The sequence below is a fragment of the Sander vitreus genome, chromosome 12 (assembly GCF_031162955.1).
Source record: "Sander vitreus isolate 19-12246 chromosome 12, sanVit1, whole genome shotgun sequence".
Lineage (NCBI taxonomy): Eukaryota > Metazoa > Chordata > Actinopteri > Perciformes > Percidae > Sander > Sander vitreus.
In genome coordinates this window covers 15,733,140-15,756,303 of record NC_135866.1, presented here as the reverse complement: position 1 = coordinate 15,756,303, position 23,164 = coordinate 15,733,140, and the positions used below count along the sequence as shown (strand labels likewise).

The 23,164-nt window shown below is 39.5% G+C and overlaps 1 protein-coding gene across 1 annotated transcript in view; it reads right to left on the bottom strand.

The window, feature by feature from the left end:
- The window catches only part of b4galt2 (UDP-Gal:betaGlcNAc beta 1,4- galactosyltransferase, polypeptide 2), a 141,994-nt gene extending 135,421 nt beyond the window's left edge, over positions 1-6,573 (bottom strand). The window contains exon 1 of the mRNA XM_078263968.1: positions 6,116-6,573. Within this exon, the coding sequence (XP_078120094.1) occupies positions 6,116-6,521 (406 nt within the window). The 5' untranslated portion in view covers positions 6,522-6,573. The remainder of the gene's footprint in view (positions 1-6,115) is intronic.
- Between the last annotated feature and the right edge of the window lie 16,591 nt (positions 6,574-23,164).

Below are 23,164 nucleotides of genomic sequence, written 5' to 3'. Positions count from 1 at the left end.
CACAGTGGTTTGGTCCACTGCATGCTGTAGGATCTGCACTAGACTCAGAGTCACATCGGGTAGTGACAGGTATGTAGTAAGTAGGCGGTTCAAGGCTGTTTTATTCACATTAAACATCGGATGAAGTTGTTCTTTTCTCAAATAGAAATGATGCTGAGTAATTAATGAAGTAGTCATGACAAAAAAGTTTGCTATGTTAGTGTAATATAATGTAATGTTACCTAGCTTATTTAATAGCTTGTTGGATATAAATGCACCCACTACAACTAGCTAACGTTACCACAGAGATAAGCCTAATGTTATGTGTGTGAACTGATATTAGGGTTAATATTGAAGATCTACAGTTGTGTTTTGCTGAATATGAAGTTAAGTGGCTGATCAGTTAAATATATATCCTCTGTCCCAGAAGAAACCTAATATTTATGTGGAGGACGCAAGATCATTTTATAATTATAATATGACTGTGTGGTGAACCTATGAAACTAACTCATATTTAGACATCTGACATTAAAGATTTGTGTTGTTGTTGCCCAGATAAAATGACAGAGAAAAGAAAAATAGAGATAAGATCCTTTTTCAGTACACCAAAACGCCAAGTACAATAAGTCCTCATGTCAAGACAATTTGGTAACATCTTTATAAGAATGGGTGCTTATGGAAATACTAACGTCACTATGTCACAGGCAAAGGAGACAGAAAGAACTGAGGAACAGGGAGACCAGGGACAGTCAGGTGTAGAGTTTCAGGGAGACCAGGGACAGTCAGGTGTAGAGTCTCAGGGAGACCAGGGACAGTCAGGTGTAGAGCCTCAGGTAAGTGTGTTGAGCTTAGTTCATATTTTTGGAGGTGTGTGGCCATCAGGGTGAGCAGATGAGCTTTACTAGTGGCTCACTAATTTACATTATGATCAGCTAATTTAACAAGTGTACAAAAGCATTGTATTTCTTTTATATGGGGAAATATTTTCAAAATAAGTCATTATGTTTTAAGGTATTTTTGTGGCTTGATTGTAAACAACTTAGAAATAAATAAATGGTTTTAAAGAAGAATATTTTGGTCAATTAATCAGCTTTTTCATTGAATCAAGAGAAACACTGAAAAGAAGGATAATGGTACAGTCTCCATGCTACACTAATGATAGTATTAAGGCTTTCATCTGCATACACATGTCCTCTATGAGTATAATTGTGGCTGTATTATTTGTGTCCCCTTCAAAAATTGCTCTTCAGAAATGTTATAAGTTTATTGTCCCCCTCTACTGTTAGATCAGATTTACGCCCATGCATTAGCTACAAAAGAGAGCGACATGCACTCGCTTGTGGGCACTCCTGGGCGTGCCTAGCCTACACCTGGTTGCTTGGCAACAGTAAACAGAAATTCCCCAGTGCTACCTTAAACCACTTCTTAAAAGTTACTTCAGAGGTATTGTTAAGTCACAAGAACGATGTTTTTAGATTTAAAAGTATTTATTTCTCGATAAAAGTAACAATATATGAGATGAAATGCCAAACATATCAGATATATACATAAATACGATGTCCTGAAGCGTTTTCCGCCATCTTGAATTATTTTCTTCGACTCGTTCGAGCCACTGACATACGTTACGCTGCCCTCACGCTGCCTTCACTCTGATTGGCAGTCGCTCGTGGCCAAACGGCCACTCCCAGAGTGATAGAGAAAGACATTATATATTTATAATCTCTATGACATTTACAGTGGGGAGAACAAGTATTTGATACACTGCCGATTTTGCAGGTTTTCCCACTTACAAAGCATGTAGAAGTCTGTAATTTTTATCATAGGTATTCTTCAACTGTGAGTGACAAAAATCCAGAAAATCACATTGTATGATTTTTAAGTAATTAATTTGCATTTTATTGCATGACATAAGTATTTGATATATCAGAAAAGCAGAACTTAATATTTGGTACAGAAACCTTTGTTTACAATTACAGAGATCATACGTTTCCTGTAGTTCTTGACCAGGTTTGCACACACTGCAGCAGGGATTTTGGCCCACTCCTCCATACAGACCTTCTCCAGATCCTTCAGGTTTCAGGGCTGTCGCTGGGCAATACGGACTTTCAGCTCCTCCAAAGATTTTCTATTGGGTTCAGGTCTGGAGACTGGCTAGGACCTTGAAATGCTTCTTACGGAGCCACTCCTTAGTTGCCCTGGCTGTGTGTTTCGGGTCGTTGTCATGCTGGAAGACCCAGCGACGACCCATCTTCAATGCTCTTACTGAGGGAAGGAGGTTGTTGGCCAAGATCTTGTGATACATGGCCCCATCCATCCTCCCCTCAATACGGTGCAGTCGTCCTGTCCCCTTTGCAGAAAAGTATCCCCAAAGAATGATGTTTCCACCTCCATGCTTCACGGTTGGGATGGTGTTCTTGGGGTTGTACTCATCCTTCTTCTTCCTCCAAACACCGTGAGTGGAGTTTAGACCAAAAAGCTCTATTTTTGTCTCATCAGACCACATGACCAAGCATGACCTGAGCAGGGGGACCTTGCGTGCGCTGCAGGATTTTAATCCATGACGGCGTAGTGTGTTACTAATGGTTTTCTTTGACTGTGGTCCCAGCTCTCTTCAGGTCATTGACCAGGTCCTGCCATGTAGTTCTGATCCCTCACCTTCCTCATGATCAGTGATGCCCCACAAGGTGAGATCTTGCATGAAGCCCCAGACCGAGGGAGATTGACCGTCATCTTGAACTTCTTCCATTTTTTAATAATTGCGCCAACAGTTGTTGCCTTCTCACCAAGCTGCTTGCCTATTGTCCTGTAGCCCATCCCAGCCTTGTGCAGGTCTACAATTTTATCCCTGATGTACTTACACAGCTCTCTGGTCTTGGCCATTGTGGAGAGGTTGGAGTCTGTTTGATTGAGTGTGTGGACAGGTGTCTTTTATACAGGTAACAAGTTCAAATAGGTGCAGTTAATACAGGTAATGAGTGGAGGACAGGAGGGCTTCTTAAAGAAAAACTAACAGGTCTGTAAGAGCTGGAATTCTTACTGGTTGTTAGGTGATCAAATACTTATGTCATGCAATAAAATGCAAATTAATTATTTAAAAAAATCATACAATGTGACCAAAATGGCCAGCTACAAACAATTAATTTTTAACTTTAACAACAGACAGGAGGTATTTTGGAAAATATGGGGCCCCTACATGAATGCAATATTGCATACTTAATGGGGCAGAATTTGATTAAATGATTTTAATGTCTGTGTAAGTAACCGCTAAGATGTTTGAGAGATGACTAGTATTGCATGATATTGGTAGAATACTCATCATTTGTGCTACTGGTGTGATGATATGTGTAAGGTATGGAGACGAGTTAGACCAATGTTTGCAAAATCGGCAGTGTATCAAATACTTGTTCTCCCCACTGTATATCTCTATGGCTCTGGCCACTCCCATTGAAAATGAATGGTAGCCTGTCGCTTTGTCTCTGTCTCTTGTAGCTAATGTGACTGTAGGGTAATGCCTCCTCCTCGGTAGCTTGGAAATACTTTGGCTTTAAGCCAACAGATGTGCATTGCATTGTTTTTTATACTGTAGTGTATATACAACCAGTACAACATGTCCTGTTCTATAGACATGCTCTTTATTTATTTATTGTATACTGTCCAACCAGTAAAACATGTCCTGTTCTGTAGACACATGTTGTACCAGTCCAATATGACCGTCAGTTGAAATAAACCTTGTGTTGTAAGAAAACTTGTTTTTATTTATAAAGTTTTCCCATAACTTCGGTAATTTTACATATGTTTAAAAATATCGATATCGCAATATTCATTATCGATATTGCAATATCACATTTTTTTCAATATCGTGCACCCCTTGTTTCAGCACAGAATGTCTTCTTCACATCTGCCCCTGTCATTTTCTTTTCAACAAAACACCGGCCCAAAATCTGCAGACTACAGGCTAGCTAGCATTACATGGCAGCGACTGACTGAATACACTAAAATGGACACACTATCAACTCCTCTCATAACAAGAGAGACCTTGTCAACAAACACAACCCAAGAGCGCAGATCAGTTTGCATAGTCTTTTCGTCAATCTTGCACTCTTGTGGATGCAACGGTTAAATTTACCACGAGATAGCCAGAGCCCGAAATTAGCCACGCCTGAAATCTGGAAACACCTTGAGCCACGACAGTTCGCTAAACTGTAGGGGTTGGAATCACTAGAGGCCTGACGATATCATCACGATACTTAAGTCAAGATACAATATTATTGCAATTTTAAACATATTGCAATATTCTGCGATATATTTATTACCTTTTTTCCGACTTCAAATTTTTCCCAACATCTGTTTTATCTTAAAAGATAAATTTCTGTTTGTTCATCTCACTGCAATTTTATTGCTGCAAAATGGGATTATTAATAATAATAATAATAATAATAATAATACTTCATTACATTTATATAGCGCTTTTTTATCATTATTATTATTATACATCAATATTATAATGATTGTCAAGCAGACAAACTGACTAACACATATATAACTAGAAAATGCATTTCCTGCAGAAAATGTGTGGGAATGCTGAATAGCTAAAGCTAAATTGGATGAATAGCTTAAATCGGTAAGAAGAAGGTGAAGTAGTGAGAATAGTTGAAAAAGTGGAAATCGTTGAAAGTTATGAATTTCATTAAAAAGTTAAAAGCTTGCTAAACTGAACTGTTGACTTTAAAAGTTGAACAATGACAAAACATGTAGAACATTGTGAGGTCTGAATATATTTTCTAACTGATGATGACTTCAAATGCAGAAATATGAAACTGGATCTGGAAAATTGTCAGAGTTGGAAGTGAAACTGCATTACCTAGGTGAAGAGCTAAAATACATTGTTAGAAAAGCTTGAAGCTGAACTGTAAAACTGTCAAAGATGAAAATTGAAATTGTCTGAAAAGGCTGAAAAAAGAAATACTTATCAGACATATACACTGCATAGAACGAAAAAGCATCAATCTAGCTGAGATGAGATGTGAAATATATTGCGTGAAAAGAAGGGGGCTGAACAAGAGGAAAGAGAGAAGGACAGAAGAGAGAGAGAGAGCTTCAATTGCTTGGGTGTTTTCTTCAGGGACACAGTGATTAATGTATCGCAGTGGGATTTGAACCCAGGTCTACCACACCAAGGGCATGCGTCATATCCATTGCGCTATCACCACCCAATAGCTTCCACGTGTTAGTTAGTTAGTATCGCATAACTGAGCACATTGCCTGAAACTAGAGAAAAATACCTACGTTTTGATGTATAAATTGTGTATGACAAGTAAAAATTGTGAGTGTGAGAACAATTTATAGAGAAGGGACAAAAATAATTTTTTTAAGGCTCTGTGCTCTGGCGATGACATCATCCACTCTAACTCACGCAATACACACTCTGTTTAATAAATAAAATTTCCTGAAACGAACACTAAACTTTAACAGCTTTTTCACAAAACCTGTAAAAGATATCAAAACACTGAGCACACCCCGAATACCTGAATATTTTGTGAACAGTTTAAAGTTTGAATCATGTCTGTAGGTGAAAGAATGTAGGAGGAGATACATTTTGAAGCAGAAGAGGATTTGAAGGACGCTCTCATTGACTCCAATGTTAAAAAGCTTAATATTTAAAAAAGTATAAATAGTAGAAAAAAAGTTGAAGAAGTCCCATCATTAGCTGAAAGAGCTGAACATTTTAAAAGTTGAATGGTTTTAATAGTTGAACATATGCAGAAGTTACGGAGAGCCAAAAAACGTACGGAATAATAAAAATGGCCGAACAGAATAACAATAGTTGGAATGCTGCTGAATCAGCATTCCCACTAATAAAGAACACAATAACAATAGTTCACTAATAATAGATTGATACTTGGCGTCTGTGTATAGATACAGTATTGCCATGGAAAATATCGTGATACTATGCTGTATCGATTTTTCCCCCACCCCTACTAAACTGTGGCATATACACATACAGTGTAACTATCATCACAGTTTACGGGACTGTAATGATTCAAGACAGCTTATGTAGCCAGCTATCGTCTAGGTTCCTTTTAGATTTCTATTAACACTTTTAAATGGTGGTGAAGAACCATCAATTATTACTCACCAAGGCCTGGTGGAATCTCGGGGCACGGCGGCAGCGGTTTGGGGGAAGGTGTCTGATTGGTCTCGGGCTGCACACTCGGCACCAGCTGCTCCCCTGTGGCTAGGTAGCTGGCTAAAGTAGCGTTGGGCCTGGAAAGGTTGTAATAGTAATAATGGTGTCCGCTCCCTGCTGGTCCGCTGACGTTATTCCTGGATCCGTTGCGGCCGTTGTTGAAGCGGCTGAAGAGGTCGAAGCGCTGCGTGTAGACGTCGAAGTACAGGATCATCATGATGAGGAAGTGGAGCAGGCAGAGCAGCAGGACGCCTTTACAGATGCGCTCCAGAGTCCTGCCCAACATCAGCCGGGTCATGGCCGTGGAAGATGACCGCCAGCCTCGACAACGCTGGCGCGGCACGGCTACAGACATGTGCTCATCCCGACGGCTGCTATTAGATGTCTGATAAGAACATGTGGTTAGCTGATACCCAAATATATGACTTCTGCAGGGGTCATGGGGTCATTAATGAGGATAGGAAGGCCACACAGTCAGCTACAATTGAGTTGCCAAGTCTTAGTTGCCAGCTTGTTTCTGATGCGTCCCCAGATTCCCTGCATGACAAAAGTACTAAAATGTTGTAATCAGCCTCAATCTGAGTGAGATGATCCAGGAAGTTATTTACTAACGCACATAACTGTAGATATAGCAAATAAGTACAAATGACGAGTTCAGTATAATCTAAGATTTAAGGCCCATATTTCGGATAAATCTTTGCTGATATGGGCATGTGATCATTTGTTGGGTCAGTGGCTATCCCAGTGTCCGAAGTTGCTGCTGCAGCCATGTGGTATCCCAATGTTAAAAGACAGTCCAGTTAGTTTCACGATGACCAATTAGTCCATCAACTAATACTTTAAACTTTCAAATGATAAGTGATCCAAAGTGATGGCGCACAAGTGGGAGCTGCTGACAAACATTCATCATCAGTGGAGAGGGTCCTGCTGGCATTTCAGTCCAGATGTCCTTTTCTTATGGCATCAGGTTAGTCAGACTCGCAGAGTTTGTTGGTTGGTGATCGCCAAAATACTGCTCTCTTTTCTATAAGTCTTAGACCAGGAAAATCTCAGGCACCTGAAGGAAAATAAAAGACAAAGGAAAGAATAAATTAGGATGAAGCTAAGAAATTACATTAAATAGAATTTAATGACACTCATTTATCAAATGTTTAAGTTAAAGGATAGCTATGAGCTGTTAATGTTTGGGCTGAGTCAGCTAATTTTACAGCTGTACAGCTAACTGAATTCACTAGCTAACGGCTAGCTACAGTTAGCGGTTACTTTAGTAAGCTGCCGTAAGCTAGTTTTAGCAACAAGAAACGTTAGCCTAAAGCTAACGTTATATCTAACGGTACTGCATTCACTTTTGTCAAACTGGTCTTATAACTTTTAAAACATCTTAATGACAAGTCCAAATTGATTCCACTTTACTTGAGGTCAAGGAATAATATTCATGACACAATTATAATGCTCTCATGACAGCCAATGTAAAAACCAACCTCTTAATGACAGTTTAATGTAATGTAACTTGAAGCTAAATAGTTTATTAAAGTTTGATAATTGGGCCTGTCATGATATACTTATGACAGGTTATGTTGTCTAGGTTAATGTTAAGGTTAATAAGTCAAGTTGTCATTACAAAGATATCGACAGGTTGTATTGTCTTGCTTAATGTCAAGTTGTCATGACAAAGACACCTCGGACAATGCTAACTTGCATTAAAAGTGTCATAATTTACCGAATGACACTTAATGACAACAGTCATGAACACTCCAATTGACTCCTTCATGTTCATAACAAGTGTCATGTCATAATAATGACGGTGTCATGTCAGTCTTATGCACACCCATTCAAATAAAGTGTTACCAAAACAAGTACACAAGAGAATTTGACAGAAACGCAACCAACAATAAAAGCATCTACAGATGCAGACAAATGAAAAACTCTGACTGCGGCCGTTCAGGCGAATGGACACGCCAAGTCAATTTTCCAGTCAAGTGGTTTAAATAGCATTTATGATGGAATGAGAAGGAAAGAGGGAATACACAATGGAGTTGAACATACGAGCAAAAGGGGAGAAAAAGAGCTTTCCCACAAGCAATGCTTATTGTAGGTTTATGGTTTTTCCAATCAATGAGAGAAAAGAAGATGAGGTTGAAGTAGACGACAAAAACACTGACCTACACCAGACTTTCTTATGAAAAACCAACAGAGTTAGAGAGAAAGAAAGAGAGAAAGTGATAAATGTTAAAATACTAAGCTGGTAATTGGAAAAGGGTGGATATCTGGCACTTCAGTGGCACTTAACAAGTAAGATATTTAGCAAATATCTTACATTTCTGGAAATTGGCTGTTCCAACAGACAGGAAGAAACATACGCTTATAGTGTCTTTAACTACAAACTGCTTACTTTCATGCTATTTATTGATTTGTTCTATTTCTGGTCTTTTGTTCACACATATCCGATACTTCGAACAAGCATGTGAGCTTGAACCCAAGTCCATTAAAACAGCTATCTTGCTTTCATCTGGGTGGCGTCTATGGTTGTTTACAGTTTGCAGGAAAGGACGGATCTGTTAAAGTCAAAGGTAAAAATGAGTGAGGGTTATCTATAACTAAAAAGAAATGTAAGAGACTTGAGAATTCAGTTTTAAAAAATGAGTTTAAAAAAATTAGGTTTAAAGTAAACAGTATTTGTTGCTTTGTATTTAAAAATAAAATGGAAATTGTATCTTCCATTGATGGCTTAAGATATAAGCATGTATTTACTAAAGACAAGTTTGTTATATTGTAAGGTTTGTATTTATAGTGATTTATATTTTTCTGCATCCATTAGGTGGAAACATGGTATGTTGTAAAAATTATTTTACAAAGATACTTTGTGTCTATAGCGATCTATAAGTCACATGACTGATCAATGAACTGTGTATAAGGAAACCAAAAACAACTTTAGGCACCACACTGATGAAGGCAAGATGGCCGAAAAGTTTAGTGTATTTTGCAGCTGCTTGTATTTAGACAGCATTTAATGTTCAACAACTTTGGCTCATTTTATTCAACCAAACAAGTTAATATTTCTTAAAGTATGGTATTAACATGGTACCATAACATTGGTATCTGTACCAAAATGTATATTGTATACAAAACAACTTAAACTGTCCAACAGGAAACCCAAAAAGGGAAAATGCTAGCCTAGAAATCTAGACTGACCCTAGCGGCAGCAAATGTAATTTGCAGCCAGGGTCGTCTAGCAACTCTCCGTTGGCTTGCGAGCTGGAAAAACCAAACTCTAGTCAGGCCAATCACATCGTGTATAGAGTCGGTGGGCGGGCTTAACATAATGACGGCAGAGTTGCGACGGTTCCGCATGAATTCCCTGCTACTTGAAAACAAAGAAGATGGCTGCTGCTGCTGGCGAACAGCAGTCTTTCGAATCGTAGTAAAGTACAAAGAACAGCACTGAAGTCATTCTTAAAAAAGGAAGATTTGCCAACCGGATACAGCAATCTATCTTTAATCTATCCACTAGCGTTGCTCTGGTCGGTTGTAGCTCTATCCTATTGCGTGCAAAGGGAATTTGAAAGACAACCGTTTATCCCACCCCTCGAATTGAGCCCTGTCAATGGTGAGTTCCCAGACCCAACATCTTGGTGTGGGTTTGGCTTGTCAGGCTAGTAAAATGCAGCATACGGTGAGTTACTATGTTGCTTCTCGGGACATGTTAAGGCAAAATACAGCAAATTGAAACATAGTGGCTGAATCATTGGTGACTGAGCTGATGGCTGCTGCCTGTCCAGAAAGTTGGCTGCCTCTTGCTGTGTCTGTTGTTTGTCAGTGGGCAACAAAGTTGAGACTGCCCAGAGTGAGCATCGAGGGGTGTGTGTGTGTGTGTGTGTGTGTGTGTGTGTGTGTGTGTGTGTGTGTGTAACTTGCTAGTTAATGAGATGGATTTCTGCTGACAGGGACACCGCACACCATTTGCACCATAATGCTTGTGCAGGTCAGGATTTATTTCCCAGCCGTGCTGCTCTTCAATGACTAAACAGGCTGGCATGCAATGTATCAGGGGTGAATTCATGACATGTAGTGAGGCAGTCGGACAGATAATCAGTCAGACACACAGAAGAGACATTCCCCATTTTCTGCTGCAACTACAGAGCTCAGGGGCAAGTAGGTTGCCCTCGGTGCCAACAGCTGTTGAACTATGTGTGCAACACTGTTAAAAATCAGCAGCAGAGAAGCAGAAGAAATAAATACGCACAGGATTGAGATCCTATTTTGCTCTAGATGACCAGCTGCACAGGACTTATCAGAGATCAATGTAGATACAACACACGTCAGTGCGTTTTCGCTCATGTGAGGTATGAAAACGAAGGCCCACAAGGACTAAATCCATCTGCACTTAAGCCTCTTTATTTACTGACATTTCATTCAACTGACTTTTCTCAGGACAACAAGTACTATCTTGGGATTTGAGTTTTTTTGTCTTGAAAAAGGTCAGCAGACCGAAACAAAAGACAATAAAATGGTACCAAGAAAATCTCATGTTTTTCACTTGGCTTCTGTCTCCTTGAATTCTCTCTCTGGGACATCTCACTGGGATTGTATACAAGGTGGGACACATTTGTGTCACCAACAAAGTCATGTATGACTATATGTCTTTGAAGCTTTTAAGTCATTGAGAGAAAGACCAAGGAGAGTAAGAAGAAAAGACAGAGATGGCAACAGTGACAGAGAGAAATATACCAGTATTATGCAACCAGTTTATGCAAGGATCCCTGTACAGTAACTTCCTTTTTAACAACAGTAATATATTTCATAACAGTCCCCGATCATATAATGTCTGCCAAGGAACCCACAGAGAAATGCTATTAAAATTTGTGAGGCGGAATACAACTGCCCTTTTTTGTCTCTTAAGTTTCAAGGCTGTTTCTAAATGAGCAAATAAAAGACAGTTCAGATGACAACCAAAGAAGGAAAGGGTAACAGAATATCAAAACGAGTTTATAAACAAAATCAATGATAGAGCTGTGGTTAAAGTGTAAAGTAACAACTCAAACCAATCAAGGACACAATACTTCGTCATGCCTCCTTGTTTCATCAAACTTAAACCAGAGGTAGGTCCCAATGGGGCCAATCTTTGTCATTTGTAAGGATGTCAGTGTTCTCCCTACCACAGAGAGCAGTGGGCTCACTAATCTCTCTGTGAAGCTGCATAAAGTGCAGCTTCCGTCACAGAGGTTAACAACCGGGCTAGTCTATATCCACAACGTTCCACTTCCGGGATTGATCTGTTGCTGCAGGAAATTCCCCCGGATTTCACTCTTTTCAGCCAGATGTCCAGTACCTTCCGCTTTCTTTGTGTTGGAATTTTAAACTCCGGTCAATTTATGAGGACTATGGTTAACTGCTCTTCAGATCGCTGCAGGCTAAATCGAGACAGCTAGTTAGACTATCGGTCCAATCTGAGTTTTCTGTTGCACGACTAAAACAACTTTTGAACAAACACATTCCACCAAAACAAGTTCCTTCCCGAGGCTATTTTGCAGCGGCACCGTGGCTCTGCCCAGTGGTTAGCATTTAAAGAAATGCCAATAAACCAGAGCACTGCCCAGTGCTTAGCGTTTAAAGAAATGCCAATAAACCAGAGCACTGCCCAGTGCGTTTAAAGAAATGGCAATAAACCAGAGCACGTTTTTCTCCCATCCCGTTATGCTGTGTGGACTAGCCAGACCCTCCTCCGCAGCGCTGTGGAGTTGTTTACAGTTTCACATCTGTATGAAGCTAAAGCCAGAAGAAAGTTAGCCTAGCTTAGCATAAAGACTGAAAACGGGGGGAAACAACTAGCCCGGTTCTCTCCTAAAGCTGAAAAAGATCCACCTATCATACCAGCACATCTACAGCTCACTAGTTAACACACTATCATCTGTTCAATTTGTACAATAACTAAAGCGTAAAAACAAGAATTTGCCGTTTTACAGGGATGAAGTTCCTATAAATTTGCTAATGAAGAATTAATTCATATTAAGTAATAGATGAATGAAGTGGACGCGACTACAGTAGTCAGCTGGTAGCCAAACAGCCAGTGATTGTGGAGCATGAATGAAACAGCTAATGCAAAAGCAACGTCAGTGCTCTGCCTGAACTAACACAGTGTGTCATCAGTGCCAACTTACAAATCAATGACGATTTTGAGTTTGAGCAGTAAAAACATTTCCTGGTTGCAGCTTCTCAATTAAGAGGACTTAATTTAACTTAAGGCTTTTATCTGTTTGGTATGGTTGCAATTTGTATAGCTTTGGGGGTTTGGACTAAATAAACAATTTGAATACATAACTTTGGCTCTGGTAACTTGGGTTGGCATTTGTTAAACTTTTAACCTTGACTCTCATTTCACACACACACACACACACACACACACACACACACACACACACACACACACTTCTCTGCATCTGATCGTTCTCACCCACCGATGACTACGTTGAATGTGATAACGATGATGTTTTGGCATGTTTTCAGATAAAAGCTGGGTACAAAATAAAAGAGTAGAGTGTTTTCAAACACCCCTTCAACCAGAATTTAGGATGTTGATTCACCAAAGCTTTGAATAGAATATTAAAATATACGGGACCAACTGGCCTCAGAAAGAGAGGGAAAAGACTGACAGAGATAAACATTAAACAGAATGTCATTTATTTTTCTTGCAAATGTAGGGAGAAGATATTTTAATGTTAATGTCACTTTCTTGTTTTCATATGCTGCTGTGATCATCTTACTCCTCAGTTCTTGACAAACTACAAGCCAAATTAGTTTTTGGAACTCATAATTAATGGACTGGCTTTCCATTGGTACAGAGCATACTAACATTCATGCAAACACTACATTTTGGGAATCTTTTCCCTGTATCACCCGGGAACCAACACTTTCTTTCGCACTTTTGGATTTGTATTTTGAAATGAGCCGTCAGGGGAAACTCTTAACACATTTTCAGGTTTGTTACCACCAGCTGTGACAGAAGGCACAGGGATTGTACATTTCCAAAAACACATTTTCTTTGTACTGCACTGTATTTGTTACCAGAAAATAAACAGTATGTTCAGGAAGTGCCATTGTAGGGAAATATTGTAGCTATTGGGGCACAACAGATGGCATAAGGTTAAGAAAATCAAGTATGCATAAATATGGCAATGAAAACTAATATTTGAGATCTCTTAAAGCCAGAGGCCAAAGAACTGGGCTTTGAACTTTAATCCAGATCACTGGCTTCCAAACTTCTCAAAACATGATGTTGAAATGTTTGAAAAGCTAATATAAATATGTAAAATCTACTGTAAATGTTGGCTCTTTTTTTGTATGATGAAAACTTTTTATAAAAATACACAAGTTCTTGATATGCAAATGTAATATGTAGCTTCTTTTCTCATAGGTGCATTTATTTAAAGAATAAATGAAAAAAATGCTCTACTGAATGTTCAACTTCTATTTATTTTTAACCAAGTTCTTCCTTGAAGATGCAGCTCTGAAATTTACATTTTAATAACACTGCAGGGCTTAGTTGTAGTACTGTGGTTTCTGGCTTTGCTTTGTATATAATTACAGATGTGACGCTCACAGACCTGAACAACACCGTACGGTCGATGAATTCCTGACCTAAGTGTAATTTTATGTCATTTTAGCACTGAAACGCTACAGTAGACAAGAACATAGATGTCAGATTAGACTAGAAGTATATAACACATGTACATGATTCAGTGACAGTGTGCGTATGTTCAAACCAATCTGTCACAAAGTGCAGTTAGTCAATTCAAGGTGTTAGGTTGCAGTATATAGGCGGAAACACGTCTGCATGCGCAAGAACATCTGCAGGCTTTAATGGAACTCTTTAAGTACTGTACTTGTTTAAAAATTCCTGCTCTTGTCACATAAATGTAACGGATGCCTCACTTTCAGACTCACACATACACATACACACACATAACAAAAAATGTGCTCACTTAAGCTCGCACAACATCTGTATCTTAAAATTTTAATTGATTGCCAGACGGGTGACCAGACTGGTAATTTGTGAGGGTACATAATTCATCCGAGTCTAGAGCAAGCATATGCTGAAAGAAGAGATGGACTGAAACTGAACTGGGGGCTTTTTATGTAAAGGGACAAGTCAAAACATTGAGATGTTGAGCAGCAATGTCTGTTACACAATCAATGTGTGAAGTCACATTCAATGATTTTTATCCTTTTAGAAATGACAACGGCCATATTTGTAGCGTTACATAGTAATCATCCCTGTCTGTTCTACTGGTCAGATGGTTACAGTTTATAGCATTTAGTGCAGAGCTGCTCTGGATACTTTTTATCCTCCACTGTTAACTATGGGTCAGCTCCACTGGAACATTTGTGGGTTGAGTTTAGCTTCAGCTACAGTATAACGCAGGGCCAAAGGGATCAAAAGCAAGCATGGAGTCCCAGAGTTCAGTCCAGTTAAGTCTACAGCGGAGCTCAGGTTCAGTACATGTGTTGAGAAAGTGCAAATTAAAAGAGTTCTAAATTCTTCCTTCCACTCCTAATGTATAGCAGTTTGTCTATGCAGTGCTATCTCTCATTTCAAACAAGCAACCTGACATGAAAACGCATGCATGTTTTACATTCTCCACAAAGACAGGAACACAAAGGGAATCACCAGATCACATTTGTGAGATGTACACCTTTGTGCAGTTTAAATTACAAAAATACAAAGTTTGTATCATGGATATGATTAATATGTGTGCCCTTCTATATACGTATATAATCAGGGCGTTCTTATTGTCAAAAAGAAAAGACCAAAGTATAAAATCCATCCATCTGGAGACTGTAATAAAGCAGATGTATTGAAAAGAATAAAAACACTGTATGTAACAATAGCTGTCCTACTAGCTTGTCTCTATATAATAGACCAGGGCTGCAGCTAATGACTACTTTCATTATCAATTCATCATTTTTTTTTTTTTTATGAATTCACACACACACACACACACACACACACACACACACACACACACACACACACACACACACACTTCTCTGCATCTGATCGTTCTCTCTCAATTAAATTCATTGATTTCATTAAATGAACCAGATGGTTTGTTCTACAGAACCATCTGAAAAGCCGTCAATGGAAACTGTTTGGAAAAGGGCACGTTCAAAAAATATACCTGGCAGGTGATTGGATGAACCATATGTCTATCACATCCACCATTGTTGTTTTGAAACGGTCGTAAAAATAAATCGTAAAAAAAAAAGGAATCTGGAAAAAATGTAAACGGAATGAACGTCATACATTATCTATTGCAGGAATACAGTGACTATATCTACTGCTGCTGGCAATGCTGCAACTCAGCTGCCTGCAGTGCACCTTAGCATGAGATTGGTTATCTTAAAGGATATGCATCAGTACTTTAAGTTACTAGCAGTCAAAGCAGTGCAGATGGATTGGCATCTTTCATATAAAAGCCATACATGACTGCTTTTTACTGAATCTACAGAGTATTTGTTGATGTTTGCATAATAATAATGAAAACACACACACCTCTGGTTTTCCCATCTTCACACACATTCTACCACTGTTACCTTGATTTCCAGCTGTTCTCTCAGCCGTTCTCACACCTCTAATTGCTTCAGGTCGCCTTCCTACCAGGTGAGTCTCAGTCAGTCAGTCAGGTAAAGGTGCTTACACACCAACCAGACGGACGACCGTCGGCAGAAAAGGCAGTCGGACTGATCAGTCGGGTCCCCGAGGTCCAAAAAGTGCCTCAGAACACACCGAAGAGACGCCAACTTGAGCATACGCTCTATGGCGGCTTGTTCAGAATACGATCTCATATTGTACTAAAATAGTTCACCGAAACGTTCTTCTGAAAACATTTTAAGCGAGAAATAGGCCATGCAGTTGCTGAATCTGTCTTCATTTCAGATCGACAAAGGTTAGTTTAAAAGATTTTTGTCCGATTTTGAGAGGCTCATCCGCTCCCCATTTCCGGATGAGTCCCGACTGCCCTGTCTCCGACTGAACATGTCAGGTCGGCCAAAATGAAGGCCGACAGCTCCTCGGACGGACGACAGCACGGAACACACAGAACAGACTCGAGTCAGTGACCTCGCCAGACGGTCCGACGGCCGATAATCAACTCTGTGTGTCAGCGCCCTAACACAACACTTCACAGGTTCCCCAGCAAAACACCACCTAACCTACACTAGAATCACCAACACAGAATTACCTTCACACTTATGGTTATGTGGGATAAAAAGGTGACCTTTTAACAGTTTCTGCAAGGACGTATAAGTTTAGTTTCAGGTTCAGGTAGAGAACAGCAACACTGGAGCTGTTAGGAGATCAGCCTCATGCTCAAGGGCACCTCAGCAGGGAAGACACACACGTGGACACGCATGGCTTTAACCGAGGTCACCCTGCTGAAGCACATTGCAGAAGATCAAAGAAGGATGAAAGGATGGGGATTGGAGCATTAGGGTAAGTGGAAGCTGTGAATCAGGTGTAAATAAAACTGAAAACATCAATCTATAAGTGCAGAGGGGTGCATTGAAGATGGGTTGTTTGAATTTAAAATAATACAGTTGCATTGCCTGAGGACTCCACGTACTGTATTTCTATCCATTTAGCATCCGAGAGCTGAGCTCGTTAAATTTACTAAGAATATGAGACTGTACACAGGCCTTGACCTTCCTGTCATCATTGATCATTTATAATAAGGTGTAATGCAACAGAGAAGAGGCCCATCCTTTCCCAGCAGCACTGTGAGATGCTCACTGCACATACACACACCCTGCTATATCCTGAGTCTCCATCTCAGTGTGTTTCTTTAGCAGAACTTCAGCAGATGTTCTCACCGCAGACCTCAGGCTACAAGCCTTGTATTGTTCATTTTTTCCAGGCTACTCATCTTTACCAACTGATGTGACAACAGATAACTGACTCCCACTGTCATCCTTGGTGAAGATGTATTTTATCTTACAGCTATGACAGCTACATCTGACCACTTGTATTATCTTTATTCAGCCATTAAAGCGGCTTCAATAAATCTTTTCAAGTTAACGCTGGATCATGACTACTTGTATGTAAGGTGTCACAAGTGATACCCCATAGCTCTTCTGAGCTTAAAAAGGTATAGTTTTGACATTTTGGGAAATTATTTTTTTTTGCTTTCTTGCCGATCGAAGATCGATACCACTCTGATGTGGGTCTGTTAAATTATGAAGCTACAGTTGGCCACTTGGCCCGCACAGCCACTTGCTGTAGTCTCCTGTGGTTGCAACTGCCCCCCCCCCCCCCCCAGCTTTACAGTTACTGGTAGGCGCACTTTGTTACCGTTGGACAGAGCCAGGCTAGCTGTTTCTAACGGCTGGAGCTTCATACGAAGCACATTTCCAAAAATGTAAAACTTTTGCTTTAATAGCGACTTTAAACTCGTTGTTCTCATTGTTTTCCAGCCTGTAATTTTACTATTTTAGTTCGCTCTCATAACATAATTTTTGGCCATAGTAGTTAGCTGTTTCAATTAAACTCTCTAAAATCCCACTGTACACTACCTGAACACAGTTAGCAACTAGCTGGTAAACATAGTGGAGTATTTAGCAGCTAAAGAGACAGATATTTCCCTCAGGAGTTGGTAGAGACCATAAACAGAGCTAACAGAAAGTGTACACTTAAAAGCTGATAATATGTTGGTGTTGTAATACTGTTATTGCAGGTTAAAACGATGTGAATGCAATATTTCTTCATATTTTGACTGTAAGTAGCTAATAAAAGTAAAAACTGAAAGAGAACAGAAAACTGTTGTAGGAAAAAAGTATGGGTGTAAAGGCAATACTTTTAGCTGGATGAAGATCACAGCCAGAGCAACTCTCTCTCTCTCACTCTCTTGAGCCTTGGGGGCCCCTGCGTTTTAACCTACAACCAAGCCCTCCTGGTCTTATAAAAAATGCATTAGCCATGCTACACTTGATAGTGTGGAGCCTCACAGCTCTCTCATGGCTCCAGCACATCTTGCTGTGGGCAAGTTCATCTCCCACAAACCAACCAGTGCACAGTGGGACAGACAGAAGTTATCTTTGGCTTGGCACTAACTGTGAGGGGCCGTATAAGACATTATTCATACTGGTACTCTCACATACATACAGTGGGGAGAACAAGTATTTGATACATTGCCGATTTTGCAGGTTTTCCCACTTACAAAGCATGTAGAAGTCTGTAATTTTCCATCCATGTAATTTTTAAATCCAGAAAATCACATTGTATGATTTTTAAATAATTAATTTGCATGTTATTGCATGACATAAGTATTTGATCACCTACCAACCAGTAAGAATTCCGGCTCTCACAGACCTGTTAGTTTTTCTTTAAGAAGCCCTCCTGTTCTCCACTCATTACCTGTATTAACTGCACCTGTTTGAACTCGTTACCTGTATAAAAGACACCTGTCCACACACTCAATCAAACAGACTCCAACCTCTCCACAATGGCCAAGACCAGAGAGCTGTGTAAGGACATCAGGGGTAAAATTATAGACCTGCACAAGGCTGGGATGGGCTACAGGACAATAGGCAAACAGCTTGGTGAGAAGGCAACAACTGTTGGCGCAATTATTAGAAAATGAAAGAAGTTCAAGATGACGGTCAATCTCCCTCGGTCTGGGGCTTCATGCAAGATCTCACCTCGTGGGGCATCAATGATCATGAGGAAGGTGAGGGATCAGCCCAGAACTACACGGCAGGACCTGGTCAATGACCTCAAGAGAGCTGGGACCACAGTCTCAAAGAAAACCATTAGTAACACACTACACCGTCATGGATTAAAATCCTGCAGCGCACGCAAGGTCCCCCTGCTCAAGCCAGCACATGTCCAGGCCCGTCTGAAGTTTGCCAATGACCATCTGGATGATCCAGAGGAGGAATGGGAGAAGGTCATGTGGTCTGATGAGACAAAAATAGAGCTTTTTGGTCTAAACTCCACTCGCCATGTTTGGAGGAAGAAGAAGGATGAGTACAAACCCAAGAACACCATCCCAACCGTGAAGCATTGAGGTGGAAACATCATTCTTTGGGGATGCTTTTCTGCAAAGGGGACAGGACGACTGCACCATATTGAGGGGAGGATGGATGGGGCCATGTATCGCGAGATTTTGGCCAACAACCTCCATCCCACAGTAAGAGCATTGAGGATGGGTCGTCGCTGGGTCTTCCAGCATGACAACGACCCGAAACACACAGCCAGGGCAACTAAGGAGTGGCTCCGTAAGAAGCATCTCAAGGTCCTGGAGTGGCCTAGCCAGTCTCCAGACCTGAACCCAATAGAAAATCTTTGGAGGGAGCTGAAAGTCCGTATTGCCCAGCGACAGCCCCGAAACCTGAAGGATCTGGATGGAGGAGTGGGCCAAAATCCCTGCTGCAGTGTGTGCAAACCTGGTCAAGAACTACAGGAAACGTATGATCTCTGTAATTGCAAACAAAAGTTTCTGTACCAAATATTAAGTTCTGCTTTTCTGATGTATCAAATACTTATGTCATGCAATAAAATGCAAATTAATTACTTAAAAACCATACAATGTGATTTTCTGGATTTTTGTTTTAGATTCCGTCACTCACAGTTGAAGAGTACCTATGATAAAAATTACAGACTTCTACATGCTTTGTTAGTGGGAAAACCTGCAAAATCGGCAGTGTATCAACTACTTTTTCTCCCCACTGTACATTCTTTTTTCACATACATATATTTTCACTCTTACATACATACATGCTTCGAGTTTCATTCACTGTACACAAAAAGATGTCACTTTAAAGCAGCATGTCAAAATTACACTTGTCTGATGCTTTTATCTCTATGTACAATTTAAAAACTTAAGTCAGAATTATTGCAAGTCAATCTTAAGTCTACAGAAAATCATTATTCAACACTACAAATCAATCAAAATCAAAAACCACAGTCTAACCGGGTCTGTGGTTAGATTTATATCCCCCCGTTGAGTGATAAAAAATGAAGGGGGGGGGGGGGGTAAACCGAGAGACAAAGACAGTGCATACTACACACTGTCATTAAGAAGATCTGGGTCACGTCACTAAGAAGCAGGGCATGATGGTAACGATACAACATATTGTGCAGCAGTTAAGAATATGACCTACTGTACTATTGTACCATTGTCTGTGTTTCAGCCTGGATAAACACTAAAATCTAATCTACTAAGACTAAGACTGAAGCTCATATACATTTTAAACATATAAGACACATGAATGTAATCTTGCTCCCACATTATCTCTTCTTCAAAATAGAGCTACAACTATTAGTAATCTAATAGGTTAATTAATTAATCGATCAAGAGGGAATTAACCAGGTACAATACTGATAAGTGATTAATTGCTTAACTTGTTTTTTTTTTTGTTTTTTTAAAGCAAAACATGCCATAAATATTTACTGGTTCAAACTTCGCAAATGTGAACATTTGGTGGTTTTCTTCATCCTCTGAATATAGACTGAATAGTTGAATAGAGGATTTTGGTTTTTGTTGGGATTGTTGACCAAAGAAAACAAGACATTTACAGTAATAATTTCACTCTGGGCTCTGGGTCTTGTGATAAGCATTTCACAATTTCTTTCACATGTATTAGACCAAATGCTTAATAAATTAATAAAAATAAAAAAATTCAGTTTCAAGTAGTCTAAATGCGCTTTAAAAAATCAATTTTAGATATCAGCTACTAATTTAAAGAGATATTTTTCTGATTTTAATCCAGCTCTGTTCATGGCCGTGTGGGCAGATGAACGGTGTTCACTACAGTTCTGAGGTTTGAGCATGATATTCTGTCTTTTTTGTGCTTTAATCTCATAAATGTACTATCAATCAAATACGCAGTAGCCTATGTGTTATGTAGCAATACACCTATCGCCCACTTTCACCTATATTAGCAGGACCAATATGTCAGTTAGGACCCATCATACTCCACCCAGTCACTGAGTTTGAGAGCATTGATGGAGTGATTTTTTTTTTATTCATTTTTGTGACCTAGCTTCAGTCTCGCTGTTGTGGAGATGCATTATGGTGTGTCATGAATGAATCAGGCACTCAAATCCACTCCACCACAACACTGACATTTCAGTGTTCATTTACTGACTGGATTCAGCAGTTCATTCTTTTATCCTTACAGAGAAAAGTGTAGAGATAAAACAAACAAACAAACAAACAAAAGGAAACTAGAAGGGCACTCGAAGAGTGCAGCTCTCCGCCAAGGCCATGCCCTATCTGGCAATGTTAATGAAATTAAAAAAATGATTTGTGTATCCGCCCTGTGATTTGGATCCGCTCCAAATTGTGATGGATTCGTCCTTGACCCATGACTTCCACCAAGTTTCATGGAAACCGGGCCAGTAGTTTTACCGTAATCCTGAATAAAAAAAAAGAACCGAAAACATACATAACATAATAACATAATATTGACGGGGCTAAAGTGATTTGTAACAGTAAGTGCAAATACACCTCTTCTGTTCTATGGATTATATGTTAAAGTCAGTTCATTTCATAAGTTTAATTACTATTAATAAATAAGATATTAAATAAATAAATAAGTTTCAATTAATGATAATAATGGGAAACTTCAGTCTACATAGATGAAAGGTCATGAGTAGCCTGCAAATCTGCCTGAACTGGCATTTCATTATTCAGCCTGACATCGTGTTTATGTTACCCAGTTTCTATTTTGGGAGACGACTGTAGTGAATAATGAATCCATCCAATCTACATCATCTTCAAAGCTGCAGTCACTGAACGTATGTCATGTCAAATGATGAAATATGGCAATTTCGATAACAAAAACCCTGTTCAGATTCTTCAATGTCATCCATGCTTGTAGCCATTTTTCTTCTGCGCTGGAAAGTCACCGGACGCCACAATCTTCTGAACATAGCCATACTGAGAAATACAGAGAGAGTTGTGTGCAGCTGATAGTCTTAATTAGCTTTGTAGCAACTCATTTGGCAATGGCTTGAATGTAACAGACGTTCATTAATATCAAAAAGTTACACACTAAAGCTTTAATAGTTTAGGTCATTGGTCACGCAAATTGCCAAACATTGACTGCTTTGAACTTCTCAAATGTAATAATTTGCTGATTTTACTATTCATTTATAATAATAATAATAAACATAATCATTACTTGGAGTCCTGCACCCAAGTGTTAGCCTCGCTGGTTCATTCTGTACTGCAGAAGAGCAACTAGCTGCAAGCTTTATTGTGCATTTAAATTTTAAAAATATATATTGTATTGCTTTATGGCACAAAGGGCGGGGGGGGGAATTGCAGTTATCACAACTTCTACTAACGACAGACAGGTAAACAACTTAAAGTCAGAAATAAAAAAAATAAAAATTGTTTGCTCCATGTTTATCTGCTTCAGCAAAGCCACAGAAGGAATCTTAGGTAAGTAGAACAAGCAAAAATAACTTGTTCCATGATAACCTTTGATTTGTCCCAGATGAGTCTAATAACTCAAGGCCGAAGTGTAAATGACATGATCGATTGCTGTCAGAGGTGCACGCCTAAATCATGTTTGTCCTAGCTGAAGGCAGGATTGAGATAACACTGAGTTTACATTGAGCCAGGTTTATACTGAGAGTGCTTCATGATTTGTATAGTGTGTGTGCCGCTTTGATAGAGGTTTGTTGATGCAAATACACCATATAGTACTTATACATACACATATATCCACTATATTGTACTTATACATATGAACCCAATAGATAAAAGCCAAAGAGTACAGTTTGCCAGTGACAGAAAAGAGAGAGAGAGAGAGAGAGAGAGAGAGAGAGAGAGAGAGAGAGAGAGAGAGAGAGAGAATAAATGGTGGAAAATATGAGAAGTGAAGCCAGGAGTGGTAAATGAGAGTGGCTCTGATGTCTGCCCTCCCCCACTGTCATCTTCTTCTTACATACACACAGAGAGGAGAGGAATGACCAATGTATACTCTATCTATCTA